The following is a 19,875-nucleotide window of genomic DNA, read 5'->3' as shown; positions in this document are numbered from 1 at the left end:
AGGTGCTTGTCTCAAATTTGGTAAGGTAACCCAAAAGTTGTAGGTTAGAATCCAGCCAATATTAAAATTTGTACTTTTTCTGAAGTTTAGGATCTTCGATTGATTAATGTCCTGAAATCAAGCCATGATTGAGCCTCTGAGTGAAATTATGTTAAAGAACGAGTCAGGAGTTTAGATTGTAACGGATGTTATAAGGAAGAGTCCTTCAAGATGGCCCTTAAGATTGGAATATTGTCAGAACGTACTTGAAAGTATCCCCGACACGATCCATAAAAGATCGAAACGAAGACTTTTAGACCGTGTCTTAGACTTAATATTAGAATTCAAGTTTGAAATATGAATTCCCCTGAATTCAGCTTCTCTATAGACTTGATATAAATATTTTCTCAATTTCTAGCCTTAAACTACAACTATTCAAATTCCAATCTCAAAACTTATATTGTTAAAAATTCAGTTTTCAATATGACAATATCATATCATAAACTAAACATCCAGAGGCTAACAAAAAATAGAATCATGGCCCATGATCATCAACAAAACACAAAGCAAAGAACAAGAAAGTGAAGAAAATGTTCAAGGGAGCAATAAATAAGTTTGTACAGCACAAATGAATTGTTTAGCTTCAGGGTTAATTTTCATATTCATGTATGCATAATTTAACAAAATGTCAAGACCACAAAGTTACGGCTATAATAATTGCCACAGGATGTAAAGAGATGTAAAATCTAATGAGACATAATAAACTTCATCATCAATAATTTATTAAGAATTTTTTTGAAAATGTTATTTATGAAGTTTCATCTTCATTATCTACAATAAAGATATATAACTTCTTTTTTGGACTAAACAATATCATAATAATAAATAAAAAGAAGTAAAAAAAGGCTCATGATGGGAAAAGAGAGATAAAAGTAAGCAAAAAAAAATAGCCCATAAATGTGTTCCTTTTTGCTTAATCTGATTTAGCATCATCGTCCCTTTAAGTCATCAACAAAGAAATCTTCATCCTCTCGGTTTGGGAGTAGTTTTTCGGATGAAATGAGTGGTTTGTGCTTGTTTCATTGTTGGAAAAATTTTGTGGATGGGACTTTAACAGAGCTTAGCAGCAGTCACTTTATTTCAGGGTAGAAAATGAAGAACTGAGAATGAAGGTATGGAACTTTAATATTAAAGACTATAACTGTCTAACTAGAGACACAAAGGCTTGAATCTTGATTGTACGGACTTTTCTTTGACATTATTCTTTGTTAACGTGCATAAAAGAGTTGTTTTTCAAACTAGGCAACAGAGAAAACAGCAGAGTTTGACGGAGACTTTATTGCTGTATCCTAAGCTACACATAGAAACATGGTTGCAGAAAGGAAGTCAGTGATCTATGTACTGGCAATAATTTTCAGTTTGAACGCATTTTAAGGAACTGAAGTTGAAATATGAGGTATAAAATTGAAATTGTCTCGAATGGGAATCGAACCTGCCACTTTTACGATTTCTGACCTCATTCCCTTACCACTAAGATATGAAGCTTTAGCAGCATGCCAACTAAGCTTCCACTTTAAAATCAGACAAGCTTAAAGTCCCCTGACTTCAAATCCCCTTCATTATCCTCAACATGCGCTTAAATCACATCATCCAACTCAATTCCCTACGATCATCATTTTTCCTCCTCATCATCATCATTATTACATATCAGCAGTGCATGACCACATGAATCAAAAAAAGAGAGAAACAGACAATTTCCTCTTCAATACTTTAAAAAGGAGATGAACGAAAAAAAATTTATTCAGCTCCGCTTTTTGAGGCGAGGAAGCATAAATGGGGGAACAAAAAAAAAATTTTTTGGCTATAAATTTTTGGTCATGCCTTTTAAATTTTTATATTACCATGTCTTATTTACTGAATTGCTTGTTGTGTAATTTTTGCTGCTTTTTTTGTGTAATTTTATATGTACGCAATTTTGATGGATGTAGAGCAGGATGTGAGATTTTAAAAAGAAGATGAGATGAATTATTCAGCAATAGAATGGACGTTTATTGCTTATTGTGAAAAGAAATTGAACCCTAAAGGAAGTTTGCGGATGGAAATAATTTTGAAATTAGATTTTTATCAGACATAATGCTTGTATGGACTTCTTTGGTCAGTGGTCAAGCTTGATTATAAAGTTGTTTATTACTTTTGTTGCTCTCTTGTTTGATGGATTATTTATTAGATTCTATGAGGTCTATACTTGCTTTGACGTAGGCAGCGAGGGGCTTATGGGGTTAAACCTCTTTTTTCCCCAGAAAGAGCCACTTAGGGACGTTTTCTAGCGGATTTTGGCGTCAAACTCACCCTTTGGAAAAACTTATTCAATTTCCAAGGAATTTTTATGAAAAAACAATCTTACCAGCCCTCTTCCTGCCAGGATATGCCTGCTTAAGTCCCCATACCCAGTTTACGCCTATCTAAACCCCCTTCCAATGACTACGCTCATCTTTCTCCATTTCTTCAGTAAAATTTGTTAAATTCACTGAGAGTTTTGAATTTTAGGCTAAATTAACGTTGTAGCAAGCCTTGTTGATGCTTTGGGTACATCTAAGTAGTGGTAAAATGATCCACTTTCCCCATCCTTGCTATGACACTTCCTCAAATATCCATAGTATTGGATAGACATCATTTTTAAATGATTCCCATAAAAATTTACTTTGTGTCCAAAACCGCATCAATAATTGCAATTCTAATACATTTGAAGACATATGCTACAAGCTATGAAAAGTAGCAAGTTCCTCATTTGTAACCCTTTCATTAAATACCAGAAATTCACCACTTCTAGTCAACAAAAAAAAAAATCTCTTTTATTTTCTATTCTATCCGCACATAAAACAAGAAATAGTCTTTAGGGACATTAACAATATCGCATAGAAAGTAAAGAAAAACAATATCCAAAAGAGATACTTGCTCAGTTTTATGGCCAGATGCATGGATAGATAAGCAAGGAGAGAAAAACACAGTATTGCCATAAATATAAATAGATAGAAAATTGAAAGTAGAAACTGTAGATGAGAGAAGAACTTAATTATCAATGTTTGAACAATTTTCAGTTATTTATTCATGCACTTTTCATGGATTCTAAATGAACTTTGGTGATAAAATCAAATTGCTTTTTTTTTCTTTTTCGGAAGAGGCAGGCAGGAAGTGAAAAGAAACGAAAAATGTGTGTGTGTTTGTTAGAGTGTAAATGGCAATGGGTTTCCGGGTACCATTTGCCATAATAAAATGACATTCAGCACAAACATTAAACGAAATAGTGGGAGGTTTTTGGATGTTGGGAAACAGAAAGAGATTTCACATTTGCATTGGCAAATAGCCATATACATAATTGTTCGAAAATTAAAATGACAAGCAAATGTGAAGACTCACAAATGGGCATTTGAGGAAAATTTCAAATCATCACATATGTGCGATTATTTTCCATATCCCTTGCGATTACTATGTGGGAAAGTTGCAGATGTTATGTCTGAAGTTAAGTCTGCTACATTTACATTCTGATAAAATTGACCTCAATTCTGAATTTTCCTGCATCAGCATTCAATTCATAAAGTCGCTTATTGGCTATTTTCCACTGACTGACCAATAAAAGCTACAGAATTGATTGAAAATTACAAAGGAAGTTTCAAGCAGACACAAAATTGAAATTAGAGAAAATTTATTTTCTGAGCTTTGAGACATGTTGCCTTTAATGTGGTCTACAATGCCAATCTAAGTGCATTACTAACGCATCAGTAAATGACTCTGCATTTACCCTAAAATTATCAAAATGCAAAAACTTCTTTTTGTTATTAAAATTAATTTTCCGACATCATAAATAATAACAATTGCACATAAATCGATATAGTCGCAATGAATCTGCAATAATGATTGTCGTAGTAATGGCACTCGATGGAATAAATTGTTATTATGAAATTCATGTTACCCATCATTACCATACAATAATCATCATATTTATGATTTTGATATATGATCTTTTGCCTATGCTCTTCAATTTATATTAGAATTTGCATTGTTGGATGTAAATGGAGGAGGCAATTTGTCTCATTTGAGAATTTTTTTTGGATTTTTCATGGTCAGGGTAAGATTGAATGTCAATGTTTGCTTTAATAAAGGTTGATTCTCCCCTTACAAATGGTTAAAATGCAATTTTCTTTGCTATTTTGCATTGAATGGACTTCAAACCTTTAAATTCTTGTTTGCTCCGGTCAGAACTTTCAAATTATGCTGCATCCTTAAACATTCTCATCAGCATTGCAGAGAATTCATTAATTGAAAACCTGATATGGAGAAATTTCTAATCCGACATTAATGATGTAATATCAGCATTTTCCAATCAATTTTAAATCATCTCTAACTTGCAATTATGCAAAAATGAATCCATACAGCTGCTTAAATGTGCAATTAATATTTTCTAAATCATTCAATATTCAAAACATGATAAATATGCACAAATGACGCAACAATAATTTAAAATAATGATAGATGCTTATGCATGTTTATAAGTAATAAGTATGTATATTTACCGGACTAGTTGGATGTATCGGACGCTGTTTAATATTATCAATAAATGAGACGTGGTCGGCTGGATGCCAATCGAGCGAATAAAATACTGAATCAAATTCAACAGTATCTATGAGCTTGTTGATTGGATCGATCACCTGAAAAAATAGAAAATAAAAGAAGGAAAATGATTATAAAATGCTGAACTAGCTTGATGGCGTTCGAGATAAATTTAGCTCTAAAAATAAATATAAACGTCGACAAATAGCTTTCATGTCATTTGCATAAAACCCCATGATTTGAATTGAGTAGATGACTGGTGGAACAAAATGAAATTAAAATGTGGTTTTTCTCATAAAAAACACAACAATCGACAGTAAATTTACGACACGACTGACTTTGACTCGATAGAAAATTTTTACACTAAAAACATAAACTTTTTTACGCTCATCAAATTTACGATAAACAAAACAATTTTCCTCAGTTTTTCAATGGAATTAATGGAAATGACAAAATCATTTTACAGTTTTTAGTTTAAAATTTATGTTGCGGGAGTGTGAGGGTTGACGATTACGATAAATATTTTAATTTTACGCTGCTTTCTATTCTAATTATCCCGATGGTGTTGAAACTCTTTATGAATAGCTCAATTGTCTCTCGTTCGACAAATTTTATTCGAATCTGTAGCTTTTGTCATGTTGTTTACTTTCAAAATTTGTTGTTGTTGGAATGGGGATTTTCATTATTTTGACTTTAATTTCTGTACAGACAATTATTGTTATCGTTACCCACACATTAAATAAGATGAAGATAGGATAAAGAAGTTCATGAAAACAATTTTATGACTAGATTTTTTGTTTTTGTTATTAATTTAAGAGTTTTCAACATTTTTAAGGATGGATGGAGTTTGAAAATATAAGATTGTGTATCTTGATAGACGGTTCTGCTCTTGCAGTTAAGCGAAACATAACAACAACCTACTTCTTGATGACAAAATTTGTTATTTAAACTGTTTTACACAATCCAACGCTTTAACCCGAGTCACACAAACTAGAATTTAGCTTTAATGATGCAAATTTACGCTATTCAGATCATCGATATCCGGAGCTGCGCTAGGGCGTTTCGTAACAATTAACTTTTTAAAAGAGCAAAGGATATAAAAAGTATAAAATTTAGTGATTTTGTCACATAGTTTACTGTTTGGAGCATGCATAACTCGTAGAGGACGAGAATTTGAGTCTTTCTCACGAAATCTGTTATCCAGAATTAGACTAAGATTTGTCATCTAATCTAATGTCAATCATGTTTATAAAGAAAAACGTGCCTTACTCTATTCTTAGTATATAATAAAGCTCAGAAAACATTAAGAACCCAACGTTCTATGTAGCTGATCCCATTTTACACTATCAGCTAAAGAAGAAAAACGTCGACAACAACAAAAGGAAAACAAAACTCTTGATAATTTTTCATTTCCAATTAAGTTGCCATGCGAAAAACATTTTCGACATAATCACTTGAAGTGAGACACAAAATAGTATGTAGCATAAATATTATTTTTTTTCTTTTGTTTTTTCACATTTTTCTTTTGTAATTTACGAATATTTGTGATTATTGTTCACCTCACTATGACAACAATTCATCATCCGTAAACCCAATGGTGGCGGATAGAAAAGTCAACGTTACAAAAAATAATTTTTTGAAAAGAAACTTGTTACAAATTTACATCAAAAATTTTTGATTTTAAAATATTTTTGACCGTTATTTTGAAGATAAATAAATTCAGTTATTTAGTGACGCAAATTCATTTATTTTATGAATTTGACGATAGTGACGACTAAATAAACAGTGTCCATTTCGATTGCAACTATTACAATTGGAAAAACAGCATTAATTTAATATTTTCATTTCATTAAAAAACGGTTTTTAAAAATTCAAATATTTTGTTCTATAAATTTAGTACTTGAGTTCTACGTTTGTTCTAAGTATAAGGCTCTTAGTTCTAAGTATAAGGCCCTAAAATTTTCTCTCCGCCACCATTGGCCGTAAACTACGTAAATCATCTTCAACATCATCTTTTTTGACATTCGTATATATGTTTGTTCACATATCATCCATTTGAACTTACCGATGCATACAGATCGCGTAGCAACAATTTTTGTAAATATTTTTTACCTTCCTTTCTATAACTCATAAATGCTTATGTGAAATGAAAAATGACGCAAAAATAAGGATTCTTTTTATACTTTTTTTCTGAAAAAAAAGAAGTCACACAAAAGCAGCATAAAAAGATGAATGTTTAAATAGGAAGAGAGAATGAGGATAAATTAGTAAATATGTACCACAGTTATTATGCAGCATTGCAAAAGCTCTTCTTCATCCACTTTAATTAATTACGTACGTTTTTTTTTCTGTTCCGCTCTGTTTTTCATTTATGAACAGCATTTTTAGTGCAACATAGAAAGATGTATCACATTGAAAATATTTTTTGAACCAAAATAAAGTAAATGGAAGTATGGAAATTGTTACTGAGAGTTAGTACATGAAGCATTTTTTAGGTTAGAAGCAGGTTAGAAGTTTTTAAGGAAATTTTGAAGATTAACATACCTGGACGAAGTGGTTTTCCTGTACAGAGTAAAATTTTGAAAATTAGAATTTTGAAGTTAAACCGTTAAAATTTGAAGTTTTAAAATAAATGAAATTTGAATTTTTGAAAATCGTTAAAAATTGAATTTTTGAAAACTATTAAAAATTTAAATTTCTTACAAATCGAGTTTCTCAAAATCGATAAAATTTGAAGATTTTTAGCTTAATAAAATTTGAATTTTCAAAAACCGTTAAAATTTGAACTTAAGGTCGTTGAATTTCGAATTTTTCTAAGCCATTTATGTTTTTACTTCACAAATTTTACTTCTAATTTTATAGACATTCCGACTAACTAAATTTTCCCACCATGTAACACTTAAATTCCCCTCTTAAAAAATTGCAGTAATAAAAGGAAATAATTTGCATTGCAGTGAATAGCAATGCATTGTGGGTAGGTGGATGCTTCATGTTCCTTTAACATTTTACTTGAAACAGAAGTGCCTTTGCATGCATATATGCTTCGATGCTGACAACATTTCCTTTTTTTATTAGATGACATAAAGCAGCATAAAAAAAATGAGAGACGAGGAACGAAGAAAAGAAAAGAAAATTTTCTTTCATGCATCGATGAGAATCGCAATAGGAATAAGAAGTAGTGGAGGAAAAACTATAAAAAAAAATACTCATTCAGGTAATTTTATGAGTGGCACAATATTCATCACAATTCCGCAACTAAGCTTACAGGATTCATATGAATTTATATTTATTTTTCTGCATGACATCCATTCATTTATGAGTTTTGCATACATGAATGGAACGGTGGAAAAAAAGTACGTGAAAATATTTCATGGTAAGATACTTTAGTGTGATCAGTAAAAATATTTATTGACTGCAAAATTTATATCCTTTTCTCTTTACTATACAGGAGCTCTTTTTTATTGCTTGGAAAATTCTCAAAAGTTGAGCAAATTTGATGAGATTTCATGAGCTGTTTAGTGTGGATTTGATTGATCGAAGGAACATGGATATGTGTCATTTTGAGGTAAAATCAACAAAAAAAAGGTACGAAGACTTCACAAAGGTCATAAAAGTTCAATTGATGGACGGAATAGGTTTGACGTTTTGTGTTATTTGTTAGAGATAAAATTTGCAATCATTTAACAGCAATTGATGAGGCAATTTGAATGAAATATTTTAGCATTTCTATTAGATTCTATGAGACTCGTTAGTCACTGCTTGAAGAAGTTGTCTGGATCTTTTCAGATAAGATAATGTTGAAAAATTGGAAACTTCTTTTTGTTTTAGTAAGAATTGAGGATATAATTGAGGATATTTTTGAGGTACTAGAATATTATCCCATTGGTCGGGATAAATATTTTTGATGCTTTTGGGGTACTAGAATATTATCCCATTTTCCGGGATAAATATTTTTAGGGTTTTTGGGGTACTAGAATATTATCCCATTGGTTGGGATAAATGTTTTCGGAGTTTTTGGGGTATCCAGAACACCACTATCAAAGACTTAAGGAAGCAAAGCCAAAATCCAATCAAATCAGTTTAAAAATTCTCTACCAACATCCATAAACTATTAAACTAGAACTAGAAAAATCCATAAATTCTCAAAAAAAAAAAGCTTAATATTTTGTAACCCCATAAAATTTCACACTATTTTAAGACATTTATATTGTATGATATCATCTAATGGATAAACATATATAAATGATATGGTTGGTATCAGGTGTTTATTGTTATGAGATGAGCTGAAATAAGAAGAGTAAAATTGAATTCATGAAAAGAAAATGTCAAGAACTAAATCCTCCTTTTTCCTTATTCGTATTGCTCTTTTTTGTATGTCTGCTTATAAGGGATTGTGTGTGTGTGTGTGTTCGTTTAGTTGATGATGTGATGTCTTTAGCGCGATTTGAGTTGATGTTGACATAGATTATGGAGTTATTAGTATGCCAAGACTAAGGTACACCTTAGAGTCTAGTGGGGGTGTGGGTGAGGATGGTTAAGTTCTGAATACCCTCTGGTAGGGATTTTCCAACACTTTATAGGAAGTTTTTTGGGGAGAGGGAGTTATTGTCCTCTAGAACCTATCCATGGCTACGCCTTCAACCTTGAGTAAGCAATTGAATGAGAACTTCCCTAATAAACTCACCAACGTAGAGCAACTGCCCAAAAAATCCATTAAAAATCACCACAAGGATCAACAAATCTCAAGTTTTAATTAATTTCTTAATAGTCTCAATTACTATCCAGTAAATGAAGTAGAAATTTAATATCAGATACTATAAAGATGAAAATCTATTAGAGCAACAAGTACCCCCTTTGGTCATTTCAATTTACAAAGTAAACACACTTAATGCTCTATTCTTGCAATTATACTTCAACTCGAATTCTCATTCTACTATAGCTTAGTTCTTTTTTTTCGTTCTTTTTTTCTACTTCATGTATCATGAGGGAGGAATGAAAATGTATAACAAAAATATCATTAATTTAACTACAACTAGTTACAAATTATGGCATCACTATGGCACATTCATTTTGATGCTGAATATATTACGTACATGTGTGGCAAAAAAATTGAGAATAGGAAGAAGCACACGAATGAATGAAAACAAAAAAAAAATGTAGACGAGATGGGAAGAAGTAGAGAGGAAACTACAGCATTACCAGAAAATAAAAGCTCTTCTATTATTCATTTTCGTTGTATTCTCCAGCGCTTCATTTGAAGATACACAGAGAAAAAAAGTCTCTTTTTTTTAGGTTAGCATGATTTTTTGTTGAAAATTCATTACATCTTGTCTGAAATCTCATAAGTAGCTTATGTTGATTCCCTTAAAAGAGCTCATTTTGAGCCGTTCATGGAAGTTATATTGCGTCATTTAAAAAGCTTAGGCTGATCTTGTTTGAGGAGTTCATGTGAAGCTCTTTTGATGAGATTTGGATTAAACCTTTAAAAAAAATTATTTCATGAATTTTAGAGGCAGATATTGTTAAGATTTTGAGCATTTTGACTTGAAATATGTCATCGCGGATTATAAAATAATGAACTAAATGCATGAAGAATTGGAAGGATATGTCACAAATGCCTATTAATTGCGAATGGAACCAAATTACAGAGAATTAAAATGAATTGCAAAGAATCAAACCCTAATTACAGAGAACTAAACCTAGTTGTAGAGAACCAAACCAAATTACAGAGAACCGAACAATATTCCAGAAAACCAAACCCAACCACATTAACTAGGCCTAATTTTGGGCAACAAAACCTGTGAATCCAAACTTTAATGCGCGTTTCCCATAATCTCACATTAACTTTCATCCTTATGACAATTTTATATTTAGTCTTTTTTGTTCTGTTCCCGAATTATACATAATAGGATGGTTTTTTTCTCCTTTACTTCTTTCTTTCTTTATTTCTGCTACTCTATTCTTTTCATTTTTAAATTCATTGAATGTGATTATATGCATGTATACATAAATGTATCTACAGCTATAAGTAGACAGATGATACAAGGTTTTGTCACTTAATTGCTATTAATTAAAAGTTCTTTTTCATGTTCAATTATGACTGCAAAAAGTTAATATGTAAAATGCATGTACGTTGTTAGAAAGTCTTAAATGTTGTACAAATCTTTGCTAACATGATTTTTACAAGCTTGTTAGATATTTGGATTCATAAAGCTCTGTAATGTGGATGAATTCTGACTTATATGGGATTTCTTACAAGACTGGAGCTGACTGAAGTAATCTAAAAATTCCCAGAACTGGAAGTCGACAGAATTTCATATAAAATTGAGTCAAGTCAACTTCGAACTCTTGAAAATCCACAACATCCACAATAATAAAATTAAAAGTAAATCTTTTATACAGCTCAATTGTACAAATAATTCCGAAAATCTTCCTGGCATCACATGTTAAACATTTTGAACAGGGAATTTAACAAATAATTCGAAGTTGAACATTTTTCATGAAAATTTAATCATGGTTATTCCTTTCTGTTTTATCTTTATTTTTTCGATTCATACCAACATATTTGGCGAACACAAACTATATACCGTAGAGAAACTATCATCGTTTTTTTTTACCTTTCACGTTTTATTCTTGTTGCAGCTGAAGTTTTGTGTCCATTTTATTATTAAAATTTGAGGATAAATCTCAATTTGTCTGGGTTTTTTGAGGTTAGAATATGTTTTATTTGAAAAATTGGTTGAATATGCAATAAAATGTTGTTTTTCGAATCTTAAACAGCTCTTGCCACCTTTTACTAGTCAAAATCATAATTTCTAGTATCATAGCTTGCTTAATTATTGAATTATTAAGAAAAAACTTTTTGAGGTGGAGAATTTAAACGAAAAACAAAGTTGACTTTGGATTTACAATTTCAAATTCAAAAAATCCGTTATATTTCCAACAAAATGCGCTCAATTCTTCCTCAATCAAAAAGCAATCATCCAAAAACTCAAGAATAAAACCTCTTCTGTTCTCCCAAAATATAGCTAAAAATAAGAAATAACAAAAAAAGAAATTTCTATGTGCTATTTACATTCATGACTCAACCTTAAACGTAAACATATATAATACCTCAGAGAGGCATATGATGTGCTCGGTTACGTCATGATGGCTACACAAAAACTAATCCAAATAAATTTGTGTGTTGAACCTCGTCATTAGTTGATACAGACATATGATATGATATGATATGATATATAAAATGATGTGAGACAAGAGACTTGTTAAAGTATGACTTGGCATGGAAAAATTGAGAGATCAGGAGGCATAAGTGTAGGCATTAAACGGAAAGATAGTACAATATCATCATTGTTAAGGTATGATGGATGTTTATAAATGTTTTATGTGTTTGTACATATACTCAATTTCGTTCCTTCTTCTTTCTTTTTTTTGGCTATGACTTATAGTCTGTTTTATTCACTTGAATGATCTTTTATTGCTGATGCTGAATTGTCTGTTAGATGTTACATTTTTGAAGTATTTGAAATATTCATGGAATATTTGAGAGTGTTTCAGGTTACATAGGTGCATAAAGATATGTAGATGATATGAATTATAGACACCCAAAAAGGCATAAATCCCTAAATTTGGCAATCAATGTCTACATATACGTCAAAATTCTCAATTTTCGCACAACCAACTAAAACTTTACGATTTACTCAAAAAGGACTTTCCATAATTTTCCAAAAACAATTCATAAAGCTAGCCGAACCAACAAACATCCATAAAAGCATAAATTCGATGGCATTTCTCAATTTTTAATAAAGTTTAAAACTTTCAAAAATATTTCATAATTTTTGTGCTGAATGTAAATTTATTTCAAATACCATGAACAGAACCTTTTGAGTGCTGTTAAACGATTGAATTATAAAGAATGTTGGACAAAAGGGGTTCATGACTTTATGGCATTTTATGATTTCATTCATTCTGGATCGCAATGTTTGCTGAAATGTGCATGGAGCCTTTGAAGCGACTTTTGCAGAAGTTGAAGTCTAAATTGTCGACTTGTTGTTATGCTTGCATTTTTGAGAGCAGGAAGTAAAGTCTGCGATTTTGAAAGATTGAGCCAAGAACTGAAGTTCTACAATTCCTGCATTTTAGATGCGCAGACATGCGGTTTTGGGCTGTAGCTTATAGTTTGTCGAAGGGTGCAGGTATGCAATGCTAGACTAAGGCAAAGAATTACTAAAAGGAGGGAAAGGGGGTCTTTAAATTTTAAATGAGCAAGCTTACGGATAGAAGCATGTTTAGAGAAAATAAGAGGCCGTGGTCAACCATAAAGGATGAGAAGGGAAGGAGAGATTTGACCCAGAATACGCCCCTAGCCTGTAGTCAGTACTTTGATTTCTGATATCGCAAATAAATTTGATATTTATTCCAGAATTTTAAGTAAAAATTTTTAATTATTGACTAATTCCAATATAACCTAAATTGCATACAGAACCTCAAGACTTAACTGACATTATAAATTACAAACTATTACAAACTTTTCAATTTCCCATCAAAAAGGTCCCCATCTTTTCAAAAAAACAAAATTACATCAAAAAGCTAGACGAAGGAACAATCTACAAAGTTATGGAAACGAAAAATTCCATAAATGAGAAGTGAAACTTTCATCCTTACAACTATGAGATGAAATAAAATGTTGAATTGTATAAAAAAAAAGTATCATAAAAAATATTTTTATGTTTCACCAAATGCTTTTGCTTCGTTGCTCATTTTCGCTTATTGTTTATTTCATTGTCTTCACTCTCACAACAGCTCTTAACCCATTTTTTCATTCTTGTTTTTTCCCTTCCTTTCCCCTTCTAGCTCTTCGTTCAACTTACTTGTAATAAAATCATATGATTTACGTTTATTTTTTTCAACTTTAAGAGAGAATTTTTTTGCTTTTATTACTGCACATTGCTTGTGGGAATAGATTGTGAATGAGACGAATGAGTGAAAAGGAATTTTTTGTGTGTAAATACACAATATCTGTTTTGAAAGGTAAATGAGGTGCAATAAGAAGAATTTGTAGGTCGAGGAAATGTTTTGTAATTCAGTGTAACTAAGGCGCATTTCCTGTCTAACGAATCGACCAAAAACTTCAAACACAGTGCCATCTCTGCATCCTTATGTATTGATGTCAACCTGGTGTTCTAACGACTGCGTCAAGGTACGTTGACGCAGTCATTTTGGCCATTTTGCATCAAGGCACCTTGACGTCCATTTTGCGACAGGGTATCTTGACGTCTATATTGCGTCAGGGTACCTTGACGTCTATATTGAGTCAGGGTACCTTGACGTCTATATTGAGTCAGGGTACCTTGACGTCTATATTGAGTCAGGGTACCTTGACGTCTATATTGAGTCAGGGTACCTTGACGTCTATATTGAGTCAGGGTACCTTGACGTCTATATTGAGTCAGGGTACCTTGACGTCTATATTGAGTCAGGGTACCTTGACGTCTATATTGAGTCAGGGTACCTTGACGTCTATATTGAGTCAGTGTACCTTGACGACTTTATTGAATCAGGGTACCTTGACGTCCTTTTTGCGTCAGGGTATCTTGACGTCCATTTTGCGTCAAGACAGTTTGGCTTCCATTTTGCTTCAGGGCACCTTGAGGTCCATTTTGATATTTTGCCCTCGACACTGCGATGTAGCCAGGGTATGCCGTAATGTTCCTGGTTTAACCTGGTTCATAATAATCCAAATCTTCAATTTCCCCAGCATCCATCCAGTGAACTTTGACATTTGATCCTTCAAATCATCATCGCCTCCTCTATCCCCACCCTCTTCCCCTGAGCATGTAATTTCCATCCAAACCCATTGAACCCCATCAATTTTCAAATATTAATCAATATAAACTTTTCATATGATAATAAAAAAAAGATTCTAACGCAAATAAATTGATGAGTTTGTGGAGTGCTGATGGGTTTAATAATTCGGGGAGTTGAAAATGGTGAGTGTGCGGCAGGCAAGCAAGTAGCAAGAGTAAGAAGAATTACTATTGCAGAAAGTTTCACATTTCGTTAACCGATTTAATAGATAATAAATTTCAATATTGTTCACACGCTATCAAAAGTTATTTAATAATAAAAATAGCAACAACTTTTATTGCCTTTGATATTCTCTGTCTGACTCTCCCCACCCCACCCCATTCTCGTCGATTTTGATGTATAGCACCCAATACAATAAAATGGAATTACTTTTAATATTTATTTATGATTTGTTTTACTTTTATTTGATACTTTTTTTTTCTCTGTTGTGGAATTCAATGGATTTGCATTTAATGGGAAAAGATTTTAATGGTCTTGGTTGGAAATGAAATCGATTGGTAATAAATATTTATGAGTTTTGTACTTAAAAGTTTTGATTGGTTGTGGAAGAGTAATGATGTGTATCACCTGATAAGGGACCATATTGTCTTGCTTAATTGACGTTACTTTTAACTTGCTTAATTCGCTTGAAGTACAGATCAATTGAGATTCATGGCCTCTCTCAAATATCCCTGAATATCACGAAGCTGGCATTATCTCTGAGTACCACTCGTCAACTTAACAAGCCTTATTGATTCCAAAGCTTGATGGATATCAGTTGTAAGAACGACCTGATATCTCTAAGAATTTTGAGTTAGATTTAAGTTATTTTTACGGTTTCCTACAAATCAACCCTGCATCCAACTTGGTTGGTATAAATTGGAATCGTACTAATATTGACTCAGTACTAAGGCATATAAATATCTTCATAATGGACATGGTGTGCTACTGTGAGGAAAATTTAATCAATTTTTTATTCACAAGGATGTCTTGCATCTTTCGTTTCGATATATTTTTCATGTAACACTTCATGTTCCCTGATTCAGTTCCCAAGTTGCACTGCCTTAAGTTTCCAGGAGAAGATATAGCTGAACTTTTGACAAAGAATCAATTTGAAAATTGTAGGATTCAAACTTAGGACCTTCGAGTTAGCACACCAAATCTGGGCATACTACCTAACCAATTACTCCACAGAGGCACATAACTGCATACTCTGAGTCATGCTTTTATTAGTATTAAAACAACCGATTCACTGAACTTTCAGCATATTAGAAGACATTATTGAATAAACCAAAATGAAATTTCCTAACATTAACATCATAATTGAGTGATTCATCGTATGCATTAACAGCATAATTTATTGAATATGTAAATACCATAAATCTGCACTTTTCACCACATTCGATTCTCTAGTAAGTAAACACAATTCTCTCCCATATCCATCCAGTTCTCTTTAAATTGTCTACTTAATCCCAACCATTTTTACATCTTATCTAACTAAATATTTGTATGATTTTAACTAGCCATTAATTATTAAGACTAATTATGCACAGAGCAAACAACTTCTTTAATAATAAGGCCAGTGAGAGATAAAAAATTCTCTTTTTTTGTACAAAGTCCTTCCATTCTGACACTGAACATTTACATATAAAACTGATTACGTTTATTTATTTTTACAATGAATTGTGCTAAATTGAGATTTAAATTTTCATCTCTTTTGTGAATTGCAAGTGAATTGTTTGGATTTTGTACTCCTTTCCATGCTTAAAAATATTTTAAAAATTGAATCTCTGGCTCATTGTTGTAGTTGGAATAGTAAGGATGCTGACTCTTTAGTCAAGGGGATTTTATGGATAAGTCTTGTTAAGTAATGGTTTTGCAAATGCTTACTATGCAATTTTAAGCAAGGGCTTATTCAGGAGGAAGGAGGGTGTGCTTTTGGGTTTGGTGAAATCTTTGTCCCCCTCTACCTCCCCCTTCTTTTACCCTTTCCCTCCCCTTGCTCTCTTGTGAATTCTTAATAATGGTTTTGAAGATTACTGTGCAATTCTAATTAGGAGCATATTCAGGGAGAAGGGACACCCTTTTGTGGGTTCAGTGGTCAACCCCCGTCCTCGTCTATCTCCCCTTTTTCTTCCCCATCTATCTCCCCTCTTTTCTACCCAAATCCCTCCCCTCGCTGGATTTTTGGATTCTAAGCATATCTTAAGCATCTTGCTCTAGAGCTTTAGCGATTACTAAGCTTTAAGGACTAAAGAAAAATTCAATTTACTGTCAAATTGACCTAAAAATAATTGCAACTTCCGTAACAACATTTCAAAAACAAAACTATTGCTTCCAACTCTCATTAAAAATAAACTTTTATGTTGATTAGTTTTACATTTTTTCAGTTTTTTAATGAATCGACTTCATGTTAACTTGACAAGCTCAGTGTCAAAAACTTTCCTTTCCAGATCTCATTAAAGCTCTTAAATCTCAAATTTTTTCTACTGCATGTATGTTCATGTGATGTAATGGCAAAAATTAAAGTAAGCATATAAAATTTCTAGATTTTAATTCTAGGATCAATGGATGAAAGTACATATGAAAGTTTGTGATTCCACAGATACAGCATGATCTAAGATGTAACTTGATATTGTTTATGTTGCATTTAGTGACGTCGTAAAGAGAAAGTTTCTGTGTCCATGGAGAAATTAAGAAGTTTTTGTGTTTGGAAATCTTTGAAATTTTCAATTCTCAGTGAGCTTTGCTTTTCCAAGAATTATTAAAATTAGCATCTTAAATCCACTCAATTGACAATCTCATCATGTCTTTAGCAGCAGGATGATACATTTAATTTCACTTTTACAACACAAAATTCTACTAAATTCCACTTTTAAACAGCTTAGAACTTGTACCTAATTCCACGAAAAAAAGCATTTTCAATTTAGCAAAGTCTAAGACGATAGGATTAAAATTTGTACAGCACAAAAAGAACACTTGATGAATTTTGTTTTTCAACATTTACCTTGTTATGACAAATATTTATGAAAAAGATTAATTATTTTTTGTGTATTACTTCACAAATCCTTTTTTTTGTAGTTGGAGTCATTCATATGTGACGTTAATCAGATTAAAAATTTGGGATAAGTCTCCATAAAAGGCATGCAGCGTAGACACGGAGGAAAATGTGTCTACAGACTGGCGTGACTCTAATGTGGATCTGGATTATATGGAATTTGGTTCCTCCAAGGTTACTCGGAACCGAGATCCAGATTTCCGAGAGTTTCGTGATTAATTTCAATTAGAAGTCTCAAGAGACTTCTATCTAGGTCTAGATCTCAAAAATTCATCAGAACAGAGACAGTCTCGGTTTCAGCAAACCCTTGATCCCAATGGTGGCGGAGAGAAAATTTTAGGGCCTTATACTTAGAACTAAGAGCCTTATACTTAGAACAAACGTAGAACTCAAGTACTAAATTTATAGAACAAAATATTTGAATTTTTAAAAACCGTTTTTTAATGAAATGAAAATATTAAATTAATGCTGTTTTTCCAATTGTAATAGTTGCAATCGAAATGGACACTGTTTATTTAGTCGTCACTATCGTCAAATTCATAAAATAAATGAATTTGCGTCACTAAATAACTGAATTTATTTATCTTCAAAATAACGGTCAAAAATATTTTAAAATCAAAAATTTTTGATGTAAATTTGTAACAAGTTTCTTTTCAAAAAATTATTTTTTGTAACGTTGACTTTTCTATCCGCCACCATTGGCCTTGATTCTAAGTCAAAGTCGACCCAGCATGAAGCTTCACATTTCACCATTTTTACGCCGTGTGCCTTCTAGGTTCCACCCGGGGCTCGGCTTATGAATTTCTACGAAACTTTTAAATTAATAATACTCAAACTATGACCATCAACTAAACTAATTTGTTCTAAAGATCTACAATCAATTCCTCGACATTCCACAAACAGTTTAAAATTAAGCAGCAACAGACTCAAAAGATAATAAAAATTACCCCAACAAAAAATTAACAAATTGAATTTTCATAATGATTAACTTAATATAAAGCATCAAACTTTTGGCTCTTTAAAATCATCAAAATCCGTCTGAACTTCTTGCCCCTTTTAACATTGAGAGAGGTCACTTAACCATCAAAATAAGCTCAATTATATTAAAAGCTATGAAGAAATGGAATGAAAAAGGAAGGAATTTATGGCAGATGATAAAGAAGCGAGAGAGAGAAAAAAAAAGTTTTTAATTATTTTTTTCCGTTCCTAAAAATTCAATTTTTTTTTTGCTGATGTATATTTTTTGTGGATGCTGAATTGATGTTGAGGGATGGTTTGTCCAGTTTCGATTGTAAGTTATAGAAATTCATCTCAAATGTCGTTTCGGTTGGGCTTAAGTTGTCAGTCCAACCTTGTTTACCTTATAAAGCTTGTTGCCAGCTTGTTGCTAAAGTTGGTTGTAAGCCTTAGCATCTCTAGCCTAATTTTAGGGCTGCTAGGCTTTAGGTGAGGTGCTTTGGATAGACTTTTACGTTATATTTTAATGTACTTAATGTACGGTATATAGCTCAGATGCCAAAGGTGTATTAAGCGGTATAAGAATGTATCTGGTCCATTTCATGTATCGTGAGTATTAGGGGGGATTGAGGAAGCTGAAGTCTTGCCATTCACGAAACTCGGCATTGAATGAAAAAATTTCAAAAAGCACCCATAGATCCAGGTTCTGGCGACATCTGTGCGATGTCATGGATCACAATTGGCTTGCACAGTTAACGAAGAAAGAAAGTAAGCAAGTAAAGAAACCAAAACTGCGCTTCTTATCCAACCAATTCCCAACTGTCCCCTCTTACTTCCATCCTTATCTTCTTCGTTGTTCTTCTCACATTACAAGATGAACATTGAACTTTAACATTTTTTTACACTTCTATAATTTTCCACAATTTTTGTTAACATAAGCATGAGAATTTTTCATTTTCTTTTTTTTCAATTAACAGGATCTCTCAGACTCGATATAGAACTGATAATAGCAAAACTTTGCTATCAAACTTTTTTTTACGATATTTTTCCTCTCCTCAATTTTACTTTTCTTCCCTTCTTTTACTTTTTTTTTTGAAGAGATTTTCTCTCATTTCATATCGGTTCTGTTATCGTTTATCGCTGCTAGAATTGTCCGGAAATTAAAACGAAAAGGAAAGGCAAACAACAAACATAGAATAAGCATTTAAATTTCATTCACTGTGTGTATTTGACTGTAGAATAAAGGAAGAAATAGACATTCAATCTATCATGACAAAAGGCGGAGATGAGAGTAATTGTATGCAGTTTTCAAAAAAAAAAAAGGTTGCTTTTACGTATCAAAGGGTGTGGGCGAAGTATTCAATTTTGTTATGAATATCCGGGTTTGTATTGTTCTTTGAGAACGTAGAAAATTGATAAAAACTTTA

The 19,875-nt window shown here is 32.1% G+C and overlaps 1 protein-coding gene across 2 annotated transcripts in view; it reads right to left on the bottom strand.

Moving 5' to 3' along the window:
• Naam (Nicotinamide amidase) overlaps positions 1-19,875 on the bottom strand; it is a 90,274-nt gene that overhangs the window by 5,595 nt on the left and 64,804 nt on the right. Inside the window, exons 7-8 of one of the 2 annotated variants that reach the window (XM_070642823.1) lie at positions 7,132-7,149; positions 4,551-4,685 (exon numbers count right to left, since the gene is read on the bottom strand). In XM_070642823.1, coding sequence (XP_070498924.1) covers positions 4,551-4,685; positions 7,132-7,149 — 153 coding nt within the window. The remainder of the gene's footprint in view (positions 1-4,550; positions 4,686-7,131; positions 7,150-19,875) is intronic. The other variant, XM_070642824.1, reaches the window with a different exon arrangement.

Source organism: Chironomus tepperi, unplaced genomic scaffold, assembly GCF_022539635.2.
Source record: "Chironomus tepperi strain 1889 unplaced genomic scaffold, CSIRO-AGI_Ctep_v1 contig_298, whole genome shotgun sequence".
Classification (NCBI taxonomy): domain Eukaryota; kingdom Metazoa; phylum Arthropoda; class Insecta; order Diptera; family Chironomidae; genus Chironomus; species Chironomus tepperi.
Note: the sequence above shows the minus strand (reverse complement) of the source record. Positions and strands in the feature narration are given on the sequence as shown.